This window comes from Semicossyphus pulcher, unplaced genomic scaffold, assembly GCF_022749685.1.
Source record: "Semicossyphus pulcher isolate SPU_LCO1_2020_fin unplaced genomic scaffold, fSemPul1.0.p SCAF_24, whole genome shotgun sequence".
Lineage (NCBI taxonomy): Eukaryota > Metazoa > Chordata > Actinopteri > Labriformes > Labridae > Semicossyphus > Semicossyphus pulcher.
In genome coordinates this window covers 5,894,120-5,916,740 of record NW_027211698.1, presented here as the reverse complement: position 1 = coordinate 5,916,740, position 22,621 = coordinate 5,894,120, and the positions used below count along the sequence as shown (strand labels likewise).

General features: G+C 43.5%; 1 protein-coding gene across 1 annotated transcript in view; it reads right to left on the bottom strand.

The window, feature by feature from the left end:
* Nucleotides 1-233: 233 nt before the first annotated feature.
* pudp (pseudouridine 5'-phosphatase) overlaps nt 234-22,621 on the bottom strand; it is a 35,959-nt gene continuing 13,571 nt past the window's right edge. The window contains exon 4 of the mRNA XM_069675556.1: nt 234-568. Within this exon, the coding sequence (XP_069531657.1) occupies nt 392-568 (177 nt within the window). The 3' untranslated portion in view covers nt 234-391. The remainder of the gene's footprint in view (nt 569-22,621) is intronic.

Sequence of the window (22,621 nt, the reverse complement as noted above, 5' to 3'; positions counted from 1 at the left end):
TTTTTGTCAATGGAGTCTGGTGGCTTTGAAGAGAGCGATGAAACTGCTGTTTCTGGTAAAAAATTATAGCATATTAAGCTTTAAAAGGTTGTCAGACACTAAGAATAACAATCTGAGCCTGTCAGTGGAAACAACAAGAACTTTTAGTGGACGCACTTTGATCCATCAAGGATTATGTTGCAGCCATTACAGCCTGTTTCACTGCTGCAGGATGAACACATCTACTGGAGACATTCTAAAACTTTGTGTACCTTTTGGTCTTTTAGACCCCAAAATATGTGAAACTTAAGTTTTAAAATAAATGTTTTTAAAGCAAAACAGATCATTTCAAGGTCCTTAATTTGACTCTTTAATTTAATGACACTTCGTTCTTGGTGGTTTGGTTTCCTGTTCAGTTGAACTCCGGTAGGCCAAAGAGCTGCGGCTGAAACTCCTCCATGCTCCGCAGCGTCAGCGTGCCCTCCCGGGTCAGGCTCCGGTCCATGTTGTCGTCAGGAATCATCACCACCTGCATCCCGGCAGCCAGCCCCGCCTTCACGCCGTTGGGAGCGTCTTCAAACACCAAACACTGAGCAAGGACAGACGAGAGGAAAAACAAAGTGATATTATCCTATAAGCCTATTAGGTCTACAGGATTTCACAGAGCTGACACCTCAAACAAACACAGGAACGCAGGAGCACAGTTTCCATTTATAGTTTGATGAGTTCGATATTCCTCAGAGGGTTTAACTGCCAGCTGAAATATCCATTTAATCTACAATCTGAAGAGCGCTGCCCCCAGTCGCCCCTCTTCATTTGCTTTGTTTAGATTTTATATTTTCAGACTTGAATCGTCGTGCATACAAAGAGGCAGGACGCAGTAAAAACTACACCTGTCTAATAAAATATAAATCAGGTTAATGTTCCAATGATGCTACGCTTGTGTTCCCGCTGTGTCGGAGAGATGAAGACTCGGACTAGGACAGCGGGAAGACTTAAGGAGGTACGTAATGAGAAGGAGTGTGTTAGTGTGCAGAACATGCTAAAGCTCTGCGATCATCCAGTGTCTACACTTGTATTTTTGCTTATTGTGATGTCATTTCCTGGATTATTCTCACATTCCTTATATCCCTAGAATCAATACAACCTAAGCTAAACCGATATGCATGTCAATGAAGCATAATAACACTCCAGAAGTTTATTTGACCTCTTTAATATCGTCAGTTTTGAGATATTCCCGAGATATAAAGGCGTTTTGCCTGCAGTAGAAACACAGCGCATGCGTTTGTATTTGTACTGATTGTGATGCCATTTCTTGGAGTATCTTCAAATGTGTCACATCTCTAGAATCAGGAAAAGGTAAAGGCAATCTTGTTTTATAAGTTATGGTCTAGCTATTACGGTTTTTATTCAAGATACATGCAAACAATGATTTCCCCCGGCGAGAATGTGGCCGACTGTACGTGCAGCATGTTATCACCCCTTTTTAAACCGCACTTACAGCAATATAAGGATTTCATCAATGAACGTCCAACGTGATGGAGCTGAAGACGGAAACCTCAGCCTTCTGTTGCAAAAAGAATGAAGGCTCTAGCTATGATGGTTTTTATTGTAGATCTGTTTAAAGAGGATTATGCGGACGATGATCCGCCCACAGGACGTCCTCTTGTGTTGGGTTAAAAAGCTAAATGTTCCAGCTCTCTAGTTTAAATGATGTACTCTTAGACATACATGTGTTTACGTGCACACAAATACATCATGGCTGCACTGCTGGCCGCACAGATGGACATCCTCACAGCAGATGAACTAACAAGCAACGACAGCCACGGCTGCGCCAACACAACTCGACACGGCGGCGTTTCCTGTCCTGACAGGAGTCGGCTCAACATAAAACCTTATACTGAATGATCTTATATCTCGCACAATGAGGATTACTGCCTGAAAAGATAGGAGATTATACCCAGAACTTGTGGATTTCACAGCAGGGGGGGAAACATTTATCCTCTTAGATGTCAGAGGAAACTGTCCCTCTGTGTGAAATCTGTGTTGAATCACGTGGCTGCTGCAGTCAATCCCGACTATTAAACTCTTTAGAAGCCGACGAGGCAGAACTCTGTCACCGCAACACGCCGACACAAGTGGAAATATGAAAATCACGGAGGCTAATCAGCGCTTGAAATGCTCATTTCTGCACGTGTTTGACAAGGACGTTCCAACAGCTGCAGTGAATTAACACGTCTGAACCTTCAGCGGGAGGTTAATCATTTTTCAGTATCCAATAATCAGAGAGAGGAGAGAGCAGGCAGGAAGAGGGGAAGGAGAGGAGGAGCAGTTAATACCAGCTAATCAACAGGACTTGAGCTGGAAACAGACGTTTATATTTACTCATGCAGACGCTTAGGTAACTGTGTGGGAGTCAAAGACATCCACACGATAAGTCCTGCGTCTAACCCAGCAACCTTTTGGATTGGGTACTTGCTTGGCTGTCCATTAGCTTACTGGAATGGTCAATGGTAAGCTTAGGCTAGGAAAGGTATTAGCTTACAAGGCTAGTAAGGCTAGCATCCTCCTGAATCAGCTATTTGCTTCGTTTTGAATTGGCTGGTGACTAGCTAAGAAGCTAGCAACCCAATGGATGGGATATTGCCTAGTCTACAGCCATTAGCTTAGGAGGCTGGAACACCAAGGCTAGCCACCCAAAGGATGGCTACTGGCTTGGCTAGTTGTTAGCTTCTGTAGCTGCTTACTTTCACACTGAGGCTAGCAACCAACCGGAGTCATACACAGTGTACACCAAGGTAAGCAGCCCTTTGGATGGGCGACTGATTTTGCCAGTCGTTGCTTCTGAAGCTAGTAACATGTACATCAAGGCTAGCTGGATCAGCTAGCTTTTAGCTTCCAAGGCTGGTAACTGGTAAGCCAAGGAGAGTAACCCACTGAAGGGCTATTGGTTTGGCTAGACATTAGCTTAGAAGGCTTGAAACTCGTACATCAAGGCTAGCAACCCAATGGATAGGCTACTGATTTGTCCAGTCATTAGCCTCTGTAGCTGAAGTACGCTAAGGCTAGTAATCAACTGGATCAGCTATTGTTTTGACTACTCATTAGCTTACAAGGCTGCAAATGGGTAAACCCACTGGAATGGCCACCAGCTTGCCTAATCATCTCATAGCATGTCTGGGCTAGTTATTAGTTTCCAAGCCTTGGAGCAAGCCGAAGCAAGCAACCCACTTGATTGGCCCTTGGCTTGGCTTGACACTAGTTTCCTAGGCCGGTAACTAGCACGCAAAGGCTAGCAACCCACTGAATGGCCACTGGCTTGGCCAGACATTAGCTCTGTTAACGCCTGACTTGAATGAAGATTCTCATTTTTAACCATCGGCATCAAGCTACCAGCTTCAGTAAAGATACAGCGCCTGCCAACTTTTCTGTAATGTTTACTTTTAGACCTTTGCCCTGCACCGTACTCATCCTGCAGTATGAAAGACTTCACTGCGGAATATCTGCAGAACTACAGCAACACAGCAACCCATGGAATGGATGCCAAGAAAACATGGAGTACATGTGTGGTAGGAAACAGACTGGCAAACTGTAGGTCCTAAAATAGCAGTCTGAGAATAAATGTTTTATACATTAAGAACTAAACAAATTCATATATAATATTTCATGCCAACATCACTTTAAACATCCACTGCAGAACGTTACATATGTAGAATATGACCTCTGCAAGAGTCACAAGTCAAAGGTTCTTCAAAGTGAACCTTTGGGCAACGTAAAGAGAAGTTTAACCCTCTCATGGTGTAAGTATGGGACTATTCTTTACATGACCTTTGACCCATGAAAGTTTTAGTTTGCACATTTACAGGAGTACAGGTTACTCATAGAAATATGGACCAAAGCAGCTTTTAAATTCACCATTTTGAGTGCTGAATATTTTATTACCTGTTCCACAAGGCTGACAGAGCAGAGACCAGTTCCTGAACGAAAACATGGTTTTGTTGCTGAGTAGGTAAGTGAAGAGTCCTTGAATCTGAATCACTCTGAGGAGGAGTGAATTCCATCCAAAATGCCTTTTTTGCCAACTAAATGAGGATCGTGTAAAGAATCTCTCATGAATAAAACTACTGGCTGAGAGATAGAAGAAGTAAAACTGTGTAATTGGCTTTGGTGCACATTTGTGCAGTTAAAGAAATCAGTTCATTGTCTGAAAAAGAAGCAACAGATAGGAGGGTCCAGAGAACGATGGTGGGAAGTGTGAATAAATCTGTGAGGGAATAAATCACTGTTAGGAATAACAGTGTTCTTCTGCAGAAGTAAAGTTGTTTTGCTGAACATTAGAACAGAATAGAATATCTTTACTGTCACTGCACCAGGGACGATGGAATTAAATGTGCAACTCGCCATCAATGCAGCAATAAAAATAAGTAAATAGCGCCAATAAGGTACATGAAAACAAAGAAACAAGTACGAGGTAGTGGGATCCGATGTGCAAATGTGCAATGATAAAGGGCAAATGTGCAATAATAAAAGGCAAGTGCGCGATAATAAAAGGCAAATGTGCAATAATAAAGGGCAAGTGTGCAATAATAAAATGCAAATGTGCAATAATAAAAGGCAAGTGCGCAATAATCAAAGGCAAATGTGCAATAATCAAAGGCAAATGTGCAATAATAAAGGGCAAGTGCGCGATAATAAAAGGCAAATGTGCAATAATAAAAAGCAAGTGCGCAATAATAAAGGGCAAATGTGCAATAATAAAGGGCAAGTCTGCAATAATAAAGGGCAAGTGTGCAACAATAAAAAGCAAGTGCGCAATAATAAAGGGCAAATGTGCAATAATAAAGGGCAAATGTGCAATAATAAAGGGCAAGTGTGCAATAATAAAGGGCAAGTGTGCAATAATAAAGTGCAAATGTGCAGTAATAAAATGCAAATGTGCAATAATAAAGGGCAGGGCAGGAAACTATTAGGGGACTGATTGACAGCCGCTATGGCTCTTGGGATAAAACTATAGAGCATGTAGCCTAAGTGGCAGAGGCACCAAGTCGGAAGGTTGCGGGTTCAATCCCAAGCTCCTGCAGTCTACATGTCCAAGTGTCCTTGGGCAAGACACTGAAGCCCACATTGCTCCCAAAGCCATATCCTATAAATGAGAGTAAATGGTTCAATCCTGACCGGAGATCGGCACTTTGCAGAGTAGCCTCAATGCAAAGTAATGTATGAATGTGTGTGTGAATGGGTGAATGTGACATGTAGTGTAAAAGCGCTTTGAGTGGTCTGAAGAAGACGAGAATAGCTTTTAATAAGTGCAGTTCATTTACCATTTAGGTTGCATTGACCTGAAGAGCGCAAAAGCTGCTATGTTGGAACGCGCGGGCATCTTCAGTGGCATCGCTGCTGCTACTGGCTGCTTTTATTGTAATCGTAGTTGAAATGGTTCCTTTGCATGAAAGGCTCCCCAACCAAATGTTAAAAAGTCAAATATATACACAAATCTTTCCGGGCCCTGAAGAGTCGACTTATTAATACTTCTACATCGCACTTGATTTAATATTTAATATGTAATAGTAATGTTCAGACTTTTTGTCATCCCAGTCATCCATACAATATTCATCTGCAGGGATGAATAGAAACTGTTATTTTTATCTGACATTATTTTAAGAGATAAATCAGGTGTTTCTCTCTGGTCCCTAACAATGCTCAAGTGTTTGTTTGCAGTTGAACCGACAGGTGTTCCTTCCGCCTCACGTTGCATGGTCGTTGCAATCTCGCCGGTTAATTGGAAGTCACACAATCAAGATTAATCTCCTGAAATCTTAGTCGCAATATAATTATTATTAGAATAGTCATCTGGGGCATGTCGGATTGCTGAATGCGTTCCTGGTCATTTAAGCAACACAATTTACATTTTAAAACATTGATAAGAAAGGCAGAGACACGTAATGAAGTCATCCATTTATCATCATCTTTACAAGTTTATAGAACGCACACCAAGGCCTTATTCTTTATTTATTTTCCCAGTACATTCAGCCTTTATTCGTGGGGCCAGTGGGGGCACCATGCATGCTTCTTTTACTGAAAAAAGGAACCCTCACCACAACCTGAATTTGAATGCCTCTTTGTTTAAACTCCAAAGAGTGCAAAGTGAATTCATTACCGAGTTTGTAGTCGGAAGCAGCACTTCAGCGAGAATAAAGGAAACAGACGTACAATGAGTCTAAAGCTGCACATAAGTCTGAGAGAAAGCCTTAAGCACCTTTGTTCATGTCAGCTGTAATACTCAGGTAGAACAAAGACGACTCCTCCAGTCTCTTCAAAACCTAATTGACTTCTGTGATGTCACTAAGCTTGAAACTGGAGGATGTGGAACAATGTCGGCGGAAACACTGAGAGTACACAACAGAGGGCCGTTTGCTAAGTCCCCTGATTGGGAGCAATTAAAACTGGTAATTACCCAGCGAGCCAGAAAAATGACCCTTTAATCTGCTTCCAATGTGCAGCAATGAAGCGGACGGGAGGACACAAAGATGTGTTGCAGCTCACAGTGGATCGATGGCTCGGGCGGATTAGAGATGGACGTTACAAATTCTTTATAGCTGAACGGGCAACGCTGAGATTCTGCCAAGTGTGACACAAAGAAACATCTAAACTACAGTCCTACTCTTCACGTTTACGAGCAGATCTGAAAGGTCAGGTAGAAATGCATCCAAGAAGCATTCACCATTGAAAAGGTTTGTGCATCCACTCTCAAAGACACATCTTACTGGTTGTTGAGACCGCACAGCGCTGGTGCCAGGACTCCACATGGCGTCTCTGTGTTCAGTACAACCTCTCAAACAAATCCTGCTGATGAATACAGATTCTGCAGGCGTGGGACAGGACGTTCCGGTGTCCCTTTATAGTCCGAGTTGCATTGCCCAAGAGCAGTCCAGCAGGCGTGGGATATCTGCTGCAAAGAAGTCCAGAACGACTCAGCCGTGATGCCATCCAGGAACACATTGGCGGTCTGTCGTCTGTCCACTCCTACTTCAATCTCACGTCTCAAGTCACTCGTCGGACTGTAAACACTAACCAATAATCATGGCTTATCTGAATAACTGCTGGCTCCACCAAAAGCCCTGAAAAAACATCTGTTGCTCCCTGTCAGTACCCCATCGGTCCCGGCTGCCCAATCCATTCTGCGCATGCTCATACTTACAGTATTCCTGCCGGATTTGTACCTAAAATACACATAACAGTACGTGGCCATTATTAGCCAACATAAAAGCACAGAAAAGTTGCACAACTGCTTGTTTTATTAACATTGATTGTTAAAAGAACTCTACTAATTAGCTAATTTGGTAAAACTAGCTAATTTGACAGCCAACCCAATGACACAACTCTCTAATCCAATGTTACACGCCAATTTGACCGCCAGCACACGAACACAACTCTCTCGAGTCGAGCAATGCCCGAACAGATCAGGCAGTGTCGTAAAACAGGTTCGGGAAGGGATCGGGCAGCCGGGACGGATGGGGTACTGACACTCCCAAAGGCAATTTTGTTGTCCGATTGAGAGAGGTACTGACAGAGATAGATGTGCCGTGGACGGGAACATCTAGGATTCTTCTCTTTGGTAGTGTCGCACCCAATCTACAGATGCTACCTCCAGGTAATCTGCAGATCTACCAAAATGGTTATTACCAATCTCAAGGCTTGTCTGCACACTGTGAGTGCACATTTTGTTGTTCAACCTCTTAGCTCCAACTCTGCCATTGATTTAAGTACAGGAAGTGATCAGTGGCATAGAAACCCCTCTACTTACGAGCATTTTAGCAACGCAGACAAACCAGAGCTCAAGTATAAACATCACAGCAGCAGAGTCTTTGTGCAGATTCAACATAAGAGTATAAATCAGGCTAAAATTGGCCGGTTTTACATGATTTCCTAACCAGCTCTACAGCTGTTTGAAAATGCATGAGGCAGCTGCTGTGTAAATGGGGTCAACCTGTAAAAATAAACCTGGTCTATTTGGTACATTTACCCACCTGTTACTGTCACACAGAACAGTTTAGTGTGCATATTTCTACCCAGAGCGACTGCAGCAGGAATCACAGCAGCATCAGTGGCTGCGAACTGCTGACTCTGGCCCAAAACCACTTTGTAACAGCGGCTGTCACACGCGGCCGAGGTGTTCTGCTTGTTAAACCGAGCCACAGAGCGACACAGGCTCATAAAAATGTAACAAGGTAAATCCACTGAAACTCACTTTATCAACATTTTAGAGGGAAAACAGTTTAACCAGCTTTTTGAGCCAACATAAATCCTCATAACACAAATTCATAGACCATCAGAGCGAGTCCACTCACTGAGGTAAACAGGGGAACGTGGGGAAAACGCCACTGCTTTCCAAGGTCAAACTCCAACATGTACAGTATATCCTCCATAATGCTTCTGCTCACGTTCTCTCACATTTCTTTACAAAAATAGATCCAACAAGGAGCGAATCCAGCCTGAAACCTACACGTTAATACGCGCTAACTGCCGAACATGCTTTGTTTGTAGTTCCTCAAATGTTCTACCACTTTTCTTTGGGTTCACGCAGGCAGATCTTTGGGCTTTTGGGATGCCATTTTCTCATTTCGTAGCATCGTTACGTAACTAGATTGGAAGACAAGCAAAAGGTTTAGACAAAACAAATTCGAGCTTGTAGTTCTGGTGCGTCAAACAGCGGTGCTGGCGCTGGAAGAACAATAGACACCAAGCTCCAGAGACACATCTGCAACATCTGCAACATGGCTGTTTGACATTATAAACATCATTCTGACAGTGTGGAGAAAGAGATGAGCTGGAAAAAAAAGTCCAGTTTGTGCACCAGAAACTCCAGAGTTCTGTAAGCTTAAAATCACTGTTTTTGTGAATGGAGTATGGTGTGTTTGCAGAGAGCGATGTAACGTCAGTTTGTGGTTAAAAAAATCATGTTCCTCTGTAACAAAAAGGTCTATCTCTGTAGGGATCCTTTCTGTAATGTTGTCACACACTTGCCTGTCAGTGGAAACAACAAGAACTTTTAGCGGACGCAGACGCGACAAAAAGCTCTTGAAAAAGAGCAAAAGAGCAACACAATGTTTCTTAAAAGAAGCAAAGTTATATGCAAAGAGATCTGATGTAATGTCACTTCATTTAGAGAGATAGGGTTGTGCATTTTTGTCAAGGTAGCCTCCTTTTTATGAGTAAAAACAGCGCTCTCCTTAAACCCACCAAACTCCATTGACAAAAACAAGTATTTTACATTGCAGAACGAAGAAGTCGCTGATCCATTCTGCCTCAAATTGTTTAGTTTGTTTGCATTATTTTTTGCGACAAAATGCTTAAATCAAGGCAGCAGTAGAGCAGCAGCTCCTGTGTTCTGTGAGCTTAAATCACCGTTTTTGTGAATGGAGTCTGGTGTGTTTGCAAGTGTTTGTGGTTAAATAAATAATCTTCCTCTGTCAGTGGAAACAACAAGAACCTTTAGTGGACGACCTTTGATCCATCAAGGATTATGTTGCAGCCGTTACAGCCTGTTTCACTGCTGCAGGATGAACACATCTACTGTAGACTTTTGCACACCAGAACATGGGGAAAAAAATGGGGAAAAAATACTCTTGCTCTGTGTAAATGTGAGTGAACAAAGCATCAGAAGAATGAAGCGATGCCAGCTGGTCTCCTGACAGTGTTTCCCCTCTGGGTGGAGCTGTGAGCGAGCACCCACAAGTCCACCTCTTAAAGAGATAGAGATACAAGCACCTCTGCTATTGTCTCACACACACACTTTCGGTGCAGGCTTTTAGAGGAGCGAGCCGTGGCGAGATGACAGCAGCGTGATGTGACTTGGAGGCGATCCAGGCCTCGTTTGGCTGCGGACAGCCGTTCAATAAAAACGCCTCAACATGAGAGAAACCCGACTGAAAGACTTCCTGCTGCATTCCAGCTTCACCGGCGTCCTAATCACAGAGATCACTTCCTTACAGGGAGGATCAGACATGAGCCGTTACCCTGAGGAGTTATGTACATTCACAACAGGATGTTTGATGTATAAAGATGAGTCAACGCTCTGAGGAAGGCAGACAATCACAGCTGTGGAGTTATAGCTGAACCTTTGTTAGCAGTCCCCTGGAAATCACACATTACTTCACACAGTGCACGCTCGCACCGCCGTCACATGGGTGCAGTACTTAAAGCGCTATAAGTATGTGTAATCTGTTGTGTTAAGATGCTAAGTGCAGGAGTGGGAGCTGCTGGCAAATTTGTACATTTTCACAACAATTTATGGATCGCATTAAAGTGGAATTAGAGGAGATGTAGAGGGACTCTGAGAGGGGGAACAGACTGCAGGAAATTACAGCGAGGTGGACGCTATGAGTCAAGAGTAGAGGAGCTGAAGACGTTATTAAAATCATTATTGATATGTCTTTATTTGCACTCTTCAAATATCTGTTTTTTTAGTTTGTTTTAATGCTATAAAAACAGACAGATTTTCACAATAAGAGCACGAAGAGAAGATGTGGAATAATCTTTTCTCTGGAGTTATCTTTATTTCCAACTCGACTCATTGGACGCCAATCGAGCCTGAAGCTGGCTAAAACGATCTTCATTCTGCCTCACTCTTTACAAAAGGTACAAAACAGGAAGTGAACTACTGTCGCCTCAGAATGATCATGTTTTGAGGTTCTCTGTCGTGTTCTTCTGATGGGCCTTAAAAGAGAAGTTGCAGCAGCCGTGGCGACATTACCACAGCCCGTTTGATGAGCTTTACAGGGTCTTGCTCTCCTGGTGACTTTTATTACACGTGCAAATTAAAATCTAATATGAAACTGAAGTAACGCACGACTCATAATGATTTAATGCCTGATGTAGCATGAATCTCTGCTGCACACCGTTAACTTACAACTTAATATGGCAGTATTTTAAATGCATAATTAACTGATCGCTTGTTAATGCTTGATGACTTGGAGACATTTTTTTTATTATTCTTTCACATTTAAAATAAACAGAGCGACACTTTGGTGCTGCGTTCAGGCTCATGTACACATTTAGCATCAAGCTAAGACTTAAAATCAGGTTCTTTACCTGAATGTGGTGCATCATGGGTAATGTCAGTGTGTCTTTGGGAGTTGTGTGGATGTACAGCATCTCTGTTAGATGTCTGACTTGACGCTGGAGGACGGGGAGCAGCTTGTTCAACAAGTGAGTTGTGTTGCTTTGTGGCGCAGACGCAGGTTTCATGACCTCTTTGCTGATTATTGTTTCTTCTTAAAGTCACTTAAAACCTGAAACACCTCCGAACAAGCGCTGACGAGGTCTGCTCTCTTCAGCGTAACAACAAGCAGCGTTCAAAACATGTCTGAGCGTTAGCAGCCCGCACGACACTTCAAAGGCGTAACATCAGAGCAGGATATTTTGAGCTCGTAATGTAAAACAAGCAGCTACGTTTTCTCTTCCTGTTTTCAACAGCTGCTGTAACCACGACAACCACAGACGCATTCAGCTGTAAGTCAAGAGTTAACACGGTCACTCCTAGTTTACTCTTCCACTCTAAACTGCCGCTGCGAGGTAGGCGCTCATCACATGACACGCCAGCTCCCCCAGAAGTGAAGCGCACACCTCTCCAGCGCCCCCTGGAGGAGCGGCTGTCGTCTCTTCCCTTTAAAATTTTTCCTCGACCTTGTGACGTTCTCCGCTGTGGTCAAAGAAAAGTGAAAAGATGTAAATTGTGCGACTGCAGCCTTCATCTTTTCAGAATAAATTCAACTTTACCCAAACGTTATCTGCAGGCTCCAAATTCCAGTCCACAGTCATCTCCAGCGGGTGTTTATGGGCAGATGTCAACAAGATGAAAACATGGCAGCAGCATCAAACAGTCCAGCACTTCTTGAACTGAATCCCAGTCCACATAAAGTGGTTATCAGACCTGAAGCTGGGAGCCAAATACTGAAGCACAAAACCTGCTGCAGCATAAAAACACAGGCCGGTGCCAAAAAGCCAACAGCGAAAAAGTTACTACAAAGAAAAGTCTTCCATGGATTCACATATAGTGTATAAGAGATCATCTGTGTTTACTCGACAGCTCAGAGCCATTAAATGGATTCTGTGGTGAACGTCTCCTCGGTGACAGATTCATTCCTCGGCCGTGTTAACTGTCAGGCTGACACGCTGTCACACATGCCGCCGACACGCCGCCTTCACCTCGGTGTCACACGCTGACAAAACCCGCGAACACGAACGCGCTGCGAGTCAAACGGGGCACAGCGCTCTGTTGATGGTGTAACTCAAAGACAAATCTTGTGTTCTGGATGTTTTTCAGACAGAAATACAACAAATACAAGAACAGCGTTTGGAGACAACACAGAGGAATATCACACGGTTAGTTCAGTCCTGTGCTGCCTGCTGTAACGACCCGGGTTCATCTGTTAGCTTGCTTTATAGAGACGTTCAGGGTTAGACAAGTTCATATTGACAAATCTGCTAATTCTGAGCTTAAGGACAGAATCATAAGTTTCATTTATTTCTCTAGGAGAGGTGGACTGATGGATTATTACCTGCACTGGTGCACTGTGGAGATAATGCATAAATTAATGCAAGTATCCATCAAGATAGATGACTCCTATGACCTAAAGTTAAACATGTGACCGTATTTATGTTTATTATATAAATTAGAGCTTCCTACGATTAAGGAAACACGATTGACGTTGATATCAACATTTAAAAATGCTCCGCCCGTACAAAACTCTGCTGCATATCAAATCAAGCGCTCCCTAAACTAACAGCCGCTCCTCCAGGGGGCGATGGAGAGGTGTGGGCTTCACTTCTGGGGGAGCCGGCATGTCATGTGATGAGCGCCTACCTCGCAGTGGCGCTTTAGAGTGGAAGAGTGAACAACGAGTGACCGTGTTAACTCTCGACTTTCAGCTGAATGCGTCTGTGGTTGTCGTGGTTACAGCAGCTGTTGAAAACAGGTAGAGTTGTTTTACATTACGAGCTCAAACCATCCTGATCTGATGTTACGCCTTTGAAGTGTTGTGCGGGCTGCTAACGCTCAGACGTGTTTTGAACGCTGCTTGTTGTTACGCTGAAGAGAGCAGACCTCGTCAGCGCTTGTTTGGAGGTGTTTCAGGTTTTAAGTGACGTTAAGAAGAAACAATAATCAGCAAAGAGGTCATGACACCTGCGTCTGCGCCGCAAAGTGCAGCATGATGAGTGTGTGAAGGCCGAGAGGAAGAACGAGCTACTCCTCGTCCAGCGTCGAGTCAGACACCCAGAACAGAGACGCTGTACAGAGACGCCCTATCCACCCAACTCCCAAAGTCCACACTGACATTACCCATGATGCACCACATTCAGGTAAAGAAAGTGGAGCTCAGTATGGGTGGATCGTCTAGGTTAAGGAATCTGGAATCGATACCGGGCAGGAAAAATACGGTATAGAGATAACTCTGAGAACATGTTAGTGTTTACGTGCAGGGGAAAGACGTCTGCCGAAGGTCCGTCCTCTTTTCCTGCTTCTATAAAAGAGCAGGAGGGAAATGTGTACTGTACAAAAATAAGACATATTAGATGCCTCATGAAAAACATTTCACACATCGCCTCGAAGCCTGTAATGATTCAACTACACATGACGCATAAAAAGACCCGGTGCTTTACTCAGACGTCGCTGCGCTTGTTCCCTGCAGAGCCATGAATATACACATATAACATTACAGTAGGTATAAAATGAGGCTGCATTACAGCTGCTACGCACAGACGTATGTGTCAAACAGTTCTATGTGAGCGTGCATCATACATGCATCTGTGTCCTGGGAGCAGCGGGGAGTGAATAAGCGACAGTGACAGATCGCCGACCACATCTTCTAAATGATCGCAGAGCCGGGGGCAGCTTCAGAGCAGGATGTGTAACGTTTCATCATCTCGATGTGGAGAGCAGAAATAAAGCCAGCGCTGATGATCGACGAAGCTTTACGACGGAGGACAGGAGCGGCGTGTGTACATTCAGGGTGTGTGTTAGTGTGTTGTCTCAGAGGCTACACAAACAACCAACAGAGGTTCAAGGTTGATTCTGAGGCCTTTCCCTCCCCAAGGCCCAGTTCTAATGACTGGTTGCATAAACAACACAACACTACAAAGGCCTGTTATGACCCATTTTAATTCAGCGCAGTTAAAGGCCAATTCCTGTATTGATACCAGGGGCTTTTTTTGATATAATTTAAGGTCTATGTGACTAATAGCACAAAATGTTTTGGAATCACAGCTGTAGATTTCTGCAGCTCGCACTGTGCAACTTAATCCTGTTTCAATCAAAGTGCGTCCACCAAAAGTTCTTGTTGTTTCCACTGACAGGCTCAGATTGTTATTCTAAGTGTGTGACAACATTACAGAAAGGATCCCTACAGAGATAGACCTTAAAAAAAGCTCTTACATCTTTCCTTTTTAAAGCCACCAGACCCCATTGACAAAAACAGTAATTTAACTACAACATGGAATAGCTGAACTCCCACAGCATGGATCATTCTTTTTTTATACCTGTGTGACTTGTTGTTTTAAAAAGGCAGCCGAATCCCACACAACAAGATTACATAAACAAACTGACCAACCGAAGCAGCGTTAGACCAACAAGTCAAGAGTTCTTGGAGGTGAAATCACTGTTTTTATCAATGGAGTCTGGTCTTCTTAAGGTGAAAAAAGGATATATTTTTTATAGAGCTCTATTGACAAAAACTGTAATTGTATCTTGCCAAACATGGGAGTTGCTGGTCACCTGCTTCTCGATCAGTTCAGTTTGGGGTTCGGTGTCTTGCCCAAGGACACTTCGACATGTAGCATGAGGGAGCTGGGGATCGAACATCCGACCTTCCGATTGAAAGACGACCGAATCTACCACTGGGCCACAGCAATAGTGTGTTGGATGTGCACCAACCTTTTATGGAAAACACCCAGGACACATAATAACACAAAGAAGCTAACTAATAAAGGTAGCGGTAAACCAGCAACTCCAGAGTTCTGCTAAGTTAAATTAGTGATTTTATCAATGGAGTCTGGTGGCTTTGAAGAGAGCGATGAAACGTCTGTTTCTGGTGCAAAAAGGTTTGTAATTGTTCCAGTAGACTGCTGCAGCTGGCAGCGGGAAACAGGCTATAACAGCTGCAACATTCAAAGCCACCAGACTCCATTGAAAAAACTGTAATTTTACCTTGCAGAACCAAAAGGTTGCTGTTCTACTGCTGCGCTACTGCTGCTTTCACTGGTTATTTGATTAGTTTTATATGTTAGCTAACTCATTATAAATCACACAGTAACACAAAATAACTAACAAATCAAGGCAGCAGCAGAGCAGTAACTCCTGTGTTCTGCCAGCTAAAATTACTGTTTTTGTCAATGGAGTCTGGTGTGTTTGTAGAGAGCGATGTAACGTCTGTTTATGGTTAAAAAAATCATCTTCCTCTGTAACAAAAAGGTCTATCTCTGTAGGGATCCTTTCTGTAATGTTGTCACACACTTAGAATAACAATCTGAGCCTGTCAGTGGAAACAACAAGAACCTTTAGTGGACGCAATTTGATCCATCAAGGATTATGTTGCAGCCATTACAGCCTGTTTCACTGCTGCAGGATGAACACATCTACTGGAGACGTCCAAAACTGTTTGTACCTTTTAGTCAGTCAAACCTGAAGATATGTTAAACAGAGCCCAGGTTAAACACTACCGGAAATCCACTTAAATTATTCATGTTGTTTGGACTCCGCTGCCCCGCAGCTCTTTTCTAAACTGGTGAGAGAGAGCCACAGCTTTGTTTACTGCCTGACTCAATGCATTCACAGAGGAGTAAGCTATTTCTGACGACTATTTCATTATGAGATAACTTACCCCTGTGCTGGGTGTAAAGAGATAGCAATAGGCTCAAAGACGAGCTCGTGGACGGCCCAAGGACTTAATCAGAAAAAAATCACCATTGAGCTAAAATGAGTGTCTGCAAATCTCGCAGCCACCCTGCCCTCCTTTGCTTTTGCTTGTGATCTGAGGAGGACCCTGCAGCAGGCTTAGCCCACACATTTGAAGTCTGTGGTGATAAAGTATCCAGCGAGGAAAACACAAACAGAGAGGAGGGACAGAGCTGTGTGTACGGATGCTGGTTTCGGCGAGTCATACGCTACGTTAGATAAGAGGGATGCAAAGGGCTGCAGAGTGCGGGCTAAGTGGTTTTAAATCAACTTGGCCATCAGTGCACTTTAAACCATCCACCGACCCATAATATTTTGTCAGTTTATACCACAAGCTTATGGTTTTGAATATTTTAGAGGGCAAATAAAGAAACATAAAGCGAGCCTCTTAGCCTGAGCTCCATTTGAAACCTTTCAGGGCTGTTTCTGGAGCCTTCTATGGGAACCTTGCATCCTTTTCATGGCTCCTCCATCACAACCGATGCAGTGACCCCGGCCATGTGGCACAATAAAGCATCAAACTGGAGAAGAATGAAGTGGCTGCAGTGATAAATGAATTGAGGTCCACAGACTGCAGTGAGTTGATTCTGTATTATGTGAATCCTTGTAAAGCCCTGACGGTTTCTGAGGGATGAAAGCCAATAAAAGTGTGGGGGCGGGGCAGGTCCTGAATCATGGTTGCCGTGTTGTTGCAGTATCATTATCTGCACATCCAAAGCTCCTGTGGCCAAAAGGGAATACACTGACTGTATCCGCCCTGTGTGAGAAGCTTTTATACTCTCTCCCATTGTAAGTGCAAGCTTTCCTTAATTCTCTGCTCTTCCAACAAAAACTAATGTAATGCGATGAAATAAAAGAGGTATGACAGACAGACAGAAATCTGTTAATCTAGAATAACAGTGTTAAATGGAAGTGTAATATTTGCGCTACCCTTCAGTGGCTGAGTTTAAATGTTTACTGTCTAGACCCTAATGTGTCATGACAACCTGACACTTGCAAACTTAATATTTTGACAGAAGTGCATTCACACAGACCGGCTTGTTTTGCATCAGTGATAAAAGGGAAATAACAAGAACACTTTGCAGTTTAGTGTATTCATTGGTTTAAAAAAAACATTTGATACCACAGATGTATCTCTCTCATCTACAGGCATATGTATCTTTTCAAATGTTCAAGAAGTTACTTGGATAAAAATCTACAGTTTGCAGAAAATAAATGAGATTATATGGTAATTAATTTGGGGTTCCACAAGGCTATATACTGGGCCCACAACTTTTCGTTTCACATACAGTGTAGTGCTTACACCGATGAGCTATAACATTATGACCACTGACAGATGAAGCGAATAACATTGATTATCTCGTTACAATGGCCTCTGTCAGTGGGTGGGATACGTTAGGCAGCAAGTGAACATTTTGTCTTTGATGTTGGTGTGTTGGAAGCAGGAAAAATGGGCGAGTGTCAGGATGTGAGCGACTTTGATAAGGGCCAAATTGTGACAGTGACGACTGTGTCAGAGCATCTCCTAACCTGCAGCTCTTCTGGGGTGTTCCCGTCTGCAGGGGTCAGGACCTACCAAAAGAGGTCCAAGGAAGGAAACCGGTGAACCGGCGACAGGGTCATGGGCGGCCAAGACTCACTGATGCATGTGGGGAGTGAAGGCTGGCCTGTGTGGTTTGATCCAAGCTACTGAAGCTCAAACTGCTGAAAGAGTTATTGCGGGTTCTGATAGAAAGGTGTCAGAACACACAGACCATCACAGGTTGTTGTGTATGGGGCTGCATAGCTGCAGACCGGTCAGGGTGCCCATGCTGACCCCTGTCCACCACTGAAAGCGCCTACAATGGGCACATGAGCATCAGAACTGGAGCATGGAGCGATGGAAGAAGGCGGCCTGTCTGATGAATCACGTTTTCTTTTCCATCATGTGGATGGCCGGCACCTGAGCAAGACATGGCACCAGGATGCACAATGGGAAGAAGGCGAGCCGGCGGAGTCAGTGTGATGCTTTGGGCAATGTTCTGCTGGGAAACCTTGGGTCCTGCCGTTCATGTGGATGTTACTTTGACACGTACCACCTACCTAAACATTGCTGCAGACCAAGTCCACCCCTTCACGGAAACAGTATTCCCTAATGGCAGTGGCCTCTTTCAGCAGGATGATGCGCCCTGCCACACTGCAGACATGGTTCAGGAATGGTTTGAGGAACGCGACGAGTTCAAGGTGTTGACTTGGCCTCCAGATTCCCCAGATCTCAATCCAATGGAGCATCTGTGGGATGTACTGGACAAACAAGTCCGATCCATGGAGGCCCCACCTTGCAACTTAAAGGATCTGCTGCTCACGTCTTGGTGCCAGATACCTCAGCACACCTTCACAGGTCTAGTGGAGTCCACGCTCGATGGGTCAGGGCTGTTTTGGCAAATGGGGGACCTATACAATATTAGGCAGGTGGTGATAATGTTATAGCTGATTGGTGTATATGTCAACATAGCCCGACTGATGCTGTATTGTTGGTGGTAAAAACCATTGTCCCCGTCTGGTACAGTCTTTAAACTGTCAACTGTTTGGAGTCGAGTCAAAATATGGAGAATGTGAATACATTTTGCTTCAGAGGCATTTTGATGTAAATCATTACTTTTAAAAAATGTATAAGAAATAAGAATCTGCAAAATTTTAAGGCACTTCAAGTGTTGTACTTTTACTTCTATATTTTACTGTGGAGTTATCCTTGATTGTGTATGTATGCGATATCTATTTTGATAAGGAGGCAGCCGTAATAAAATCATTATTCTCTCTGCTCCTTTAACCATAAAATAAAATATATTCTGTGTGACATTTCGTGTAGGATTTGAAAAGATATCCAGATAGGGATATGAATTAAATTAAGGGAGCCCTGACAGCTTTCCCGAGAAACACTGATTCCCATTCAACAGTAAATTAAATTATGTGAGCATTATCTATATTACCTGCCGCTGGATGACAGGCAATACAGCTGGAACACAATGTATGCCACTTTTCTTATTTCTTTATTACATTTGGCAAAATCAGAACAAGCTGCCAGCTCATTCATCAGTGTCGATCTTGTGTAACACAAAGTGTGAAATAGCGAGGAGGAAGAGAAGGTTTGCTCAGGTTGACCCACAAAACCTGAAAGGAATCAATATTTATCAGGTTTTTCCCTGGAAATACACAAACACTCATACACTGAGGATGATTATCTTTAATGTCAAACAGAAGATCTAAGAAGTTAGAAGCAGAAAGAACAGAGAAGTCCATCAAGTGACGGCCATACAAGGGACAAATGAGCTTTGTGGTGTTATTCAGCTCGAGTACTTTTTCACTGATGATTTATTTACGACTGTGACATTGGTCCAGCTGGGACGAGAGAATAAAGGACTCTACAACAAGGTAAGAGAACAAAGAGAGAAGATATTTCTATGGTAAAAACAGCAAGAGCCACACAGTGACTCAAAACTACTTCCTGGTTCTGTTAACAGTGTTAAAGGGCACCTACTGTGCTCAATTCCAGCACTACATTTTCCTTCTGGGACTCAATTAGAGTAGCTTCGCCTGATACACAGTATAAAAAAATCCTTATTTATCTTATAGCAGCACTTTATGCAGCCGCTCAGTTCAGCCTCTGTCTGAAACACGCCGTTTTAGCTCCTGTCCCTTTAAGGCCACCCTCCCTCGAGGCTCTCTTTCTTTTGATTGGCCGGTTCTTAAATCATCTGCAATATCTTGAAGCCATCCGCACACATTCCAGCCTTAATCCTAACCACTTTATGAAAACAGAAAGCACGAACATCCACAGCAACAATAACACCAGGGATGTATATTTGCTAAATATAACCTTAATTTCCTGCTTACTGTGCGACTTATGTGGATTTAGTCTTTCAATCACAAGCTGTCAGGAAATGATGAGGCAAACGAAGCTGGGGAAAATAGCAGTTACTGGATGTTACTCCAGTTCTATGAGTGCTCATGCCGACTACTACTCAAGCAGACGAGTTCGTGCACCTGGAACACCAGAGTTCGACAAGCTTTAACAAGGGTTACGATTCAATATATTGCGTTTATCAAGGCGATACATTGCTCCCATTATAACTCTGCCTGTTTAGAAGCTTATTTATGTCTATGCTAGCAATATTTGATTACGTTTAAATTAACCAGCAACCTCGGGTGTTGAAAAATGAAGGCAATGCAATGTGCAGAAAAACTGCAGTACCTCGAGTGTCCACTTGAGGCTCCAGAAAACAAGAACATTACAGCAGATGGGAAAATGCCCATTTTTACAACAGAAGTAAACGTTTATTAGTTATTAATAGCTAAATTTACAGTTCTAGATAACTGTACGGGGGGTTGAATTTCTATATAACTCACCTGTTTTAATTATATTAAGCCTTAAATTATAGGAGTGAATACTGCTGGTTGTCTGCTAGACGTCAACACAGACACACGCTAAACTTTACTTGCCTTGTTTGTGTTGTTGGAGCCTTTAGAGGACAAATATTCTCTCTCTCTGTGGGATTTATGGAACTTCTGTCCGTGCAAGAAGTCCGTGCTCCAGCTTTTCGGTGAGTTAAATGTTAGTATAATTGTACTGATATATTTGTAGCACTAAGTAGCAGGGATGCACGATATTATCTGCACATTATCGGTATCGGCCGATATTGGCTTAAAAATGAACTATTGGACATTGGCCAACATGCCGATATCCGCCAATATAATAAACCGATAAAATAATGGGCTGCTGCATACTTGATTAAATGCCCGACCGAGGCGCAATGTCCCCGGCGCGAAGAAGACCTGCGCTTCGCAGCGTGATGACGTCACGTGTGTCTACCTGCAGCATGAGAGAGTTAGAAGCCAAAATGTCCGTGGTGTGGACGTTTTTCAAAGTGTCCGAAATAGAAAGCAAAACTGCTATTTGCAATGACTGCTCAGCTTCGGTGATGCGAGGAGGAGCCAAGGCAAAGTCTTTCAACACTACAAACTTGATTAACCATCTCAAGACCCGTCACCCCGACCGCTGTAACAAATGAGATAAGAGGATCACCATTACACTGTACGCTGATTCCAATACAGAAGAGAGCTGATGATCTCTGCAATTAGGTGTGCGGGAAAAAAATATCGGTATCGGTAATCGGCTAAATGAGTTGTAAAATATCGGCATATCGGATATCGGCAAAAAATCCAATATCGTGCATCCCTACTAGGTAGCAGGCATACTGCGCTCACCGTACCTAGCTTGTTAGCCTTTATTTAATCGTCGGCCAGTCGTCGTTCACCTGCCGCTCTCTCATCGTACGGTTCAGCTTGATAACGTGGCGTTTGCTAACCCCTCACTCCTCACCAGCGCCACCCTCTCAACCAAATACGGTCAATATCCTGGCTTCATTCATGCAGTCGAGAAACCAGTAGGTGACGTCACGGTGGCTACGTCCATTATTTATACAGCATATGGTTGAAATGGAAGAGACTTATAGCTGAAGACAGATCACAACACTGCCATCTAGTGGCCTGGGGTTCAAACACAACCTCAGAACTTTGCATGTAAATTATTAATTGCGAATTGATTGTGAATTTAAAGCACCACAAAACATTGTTCAGTACAACTCAAGTGTAGCGATAATTCCTTACACCTCTGCTCAGCAGCACCAGCAGCATACAGAGCAGAGGAGTGTGATCTCTGCAAAGAGCAGCACAGAAACAACTTGTGAGCACTTAGCATTTAAAAAGTGACCTGAACCTCTTACCTACACTACATTTAACATTTCCATTTAAAAACCTTAATACACGGCGTGTGTGTCTGCGGGAGGTAAAGGTTGAACGTGGTCAGCTTTGTCGGAGCAGTAATGGACCAATTTAATGTTCGGATAGTGCTGCTCGTGTCTTAATTGTACCTGATTTGAATACCTGGATTATAAAGGCTTCCCCAGGTGTAATGCCTCGTATGATTAATGACAGAGGAAGAACTAGTTCTCTCTGCCCTTCTCCTCCTCCCCATCAGCGTGAGCGTGAACTAGCTCACTTTCATGTTTCATTAATCTTCTTCAGGCTGCCGAGCACACCTTTGGTAAAAATCTCCCGTCTCATCAACAGTGTTACTTTGGACTCTGTGAAAAATGTCTCCGCTCTCTCTGTGGAAAAGAGAGCAGTGCTTTTTCTTTCACTTTCGGTCAGCTCAGACAGCGGCGTCGACACCGCATTACTCACCTGTGAGGCCGCAGAGCCGCAGCGTTCGCAGCGAGCCTCTCTCTGCCCCGGCCCCCCCGGCACTCGGAGCATCACATTAAATCACATCTTGTAATGTATTTGCTTTGCTGCGGGGGACATTTTCATAAAGTCTTTCTGAATTGGACAGTTTTCTAACTCTTCCTTTCACATCAGCAGTCATGTGTTAAAAGCCCTGGATACTCGCCTGTCAGGAGCGAGTCAAAACAGGAGGAAAATATGCCAAGAATATTTACTGTTGCATTAATTATTCATTTAAAACCTGTCCTTCTACTTATTCAATTAACCTTCTGCTGCCTTTATCTGTCTTTTTACGTACGTTGACACACTGGCACTCACTTATAATAATAATAATAATAGGCTTCAGTGAAAGTCAGTTAACAGTGTGTGTGCGGGAATTTGCAACTCCCTATTTCCTTAATAGAACTTACAGCCTCTTGCAGCAGTCGG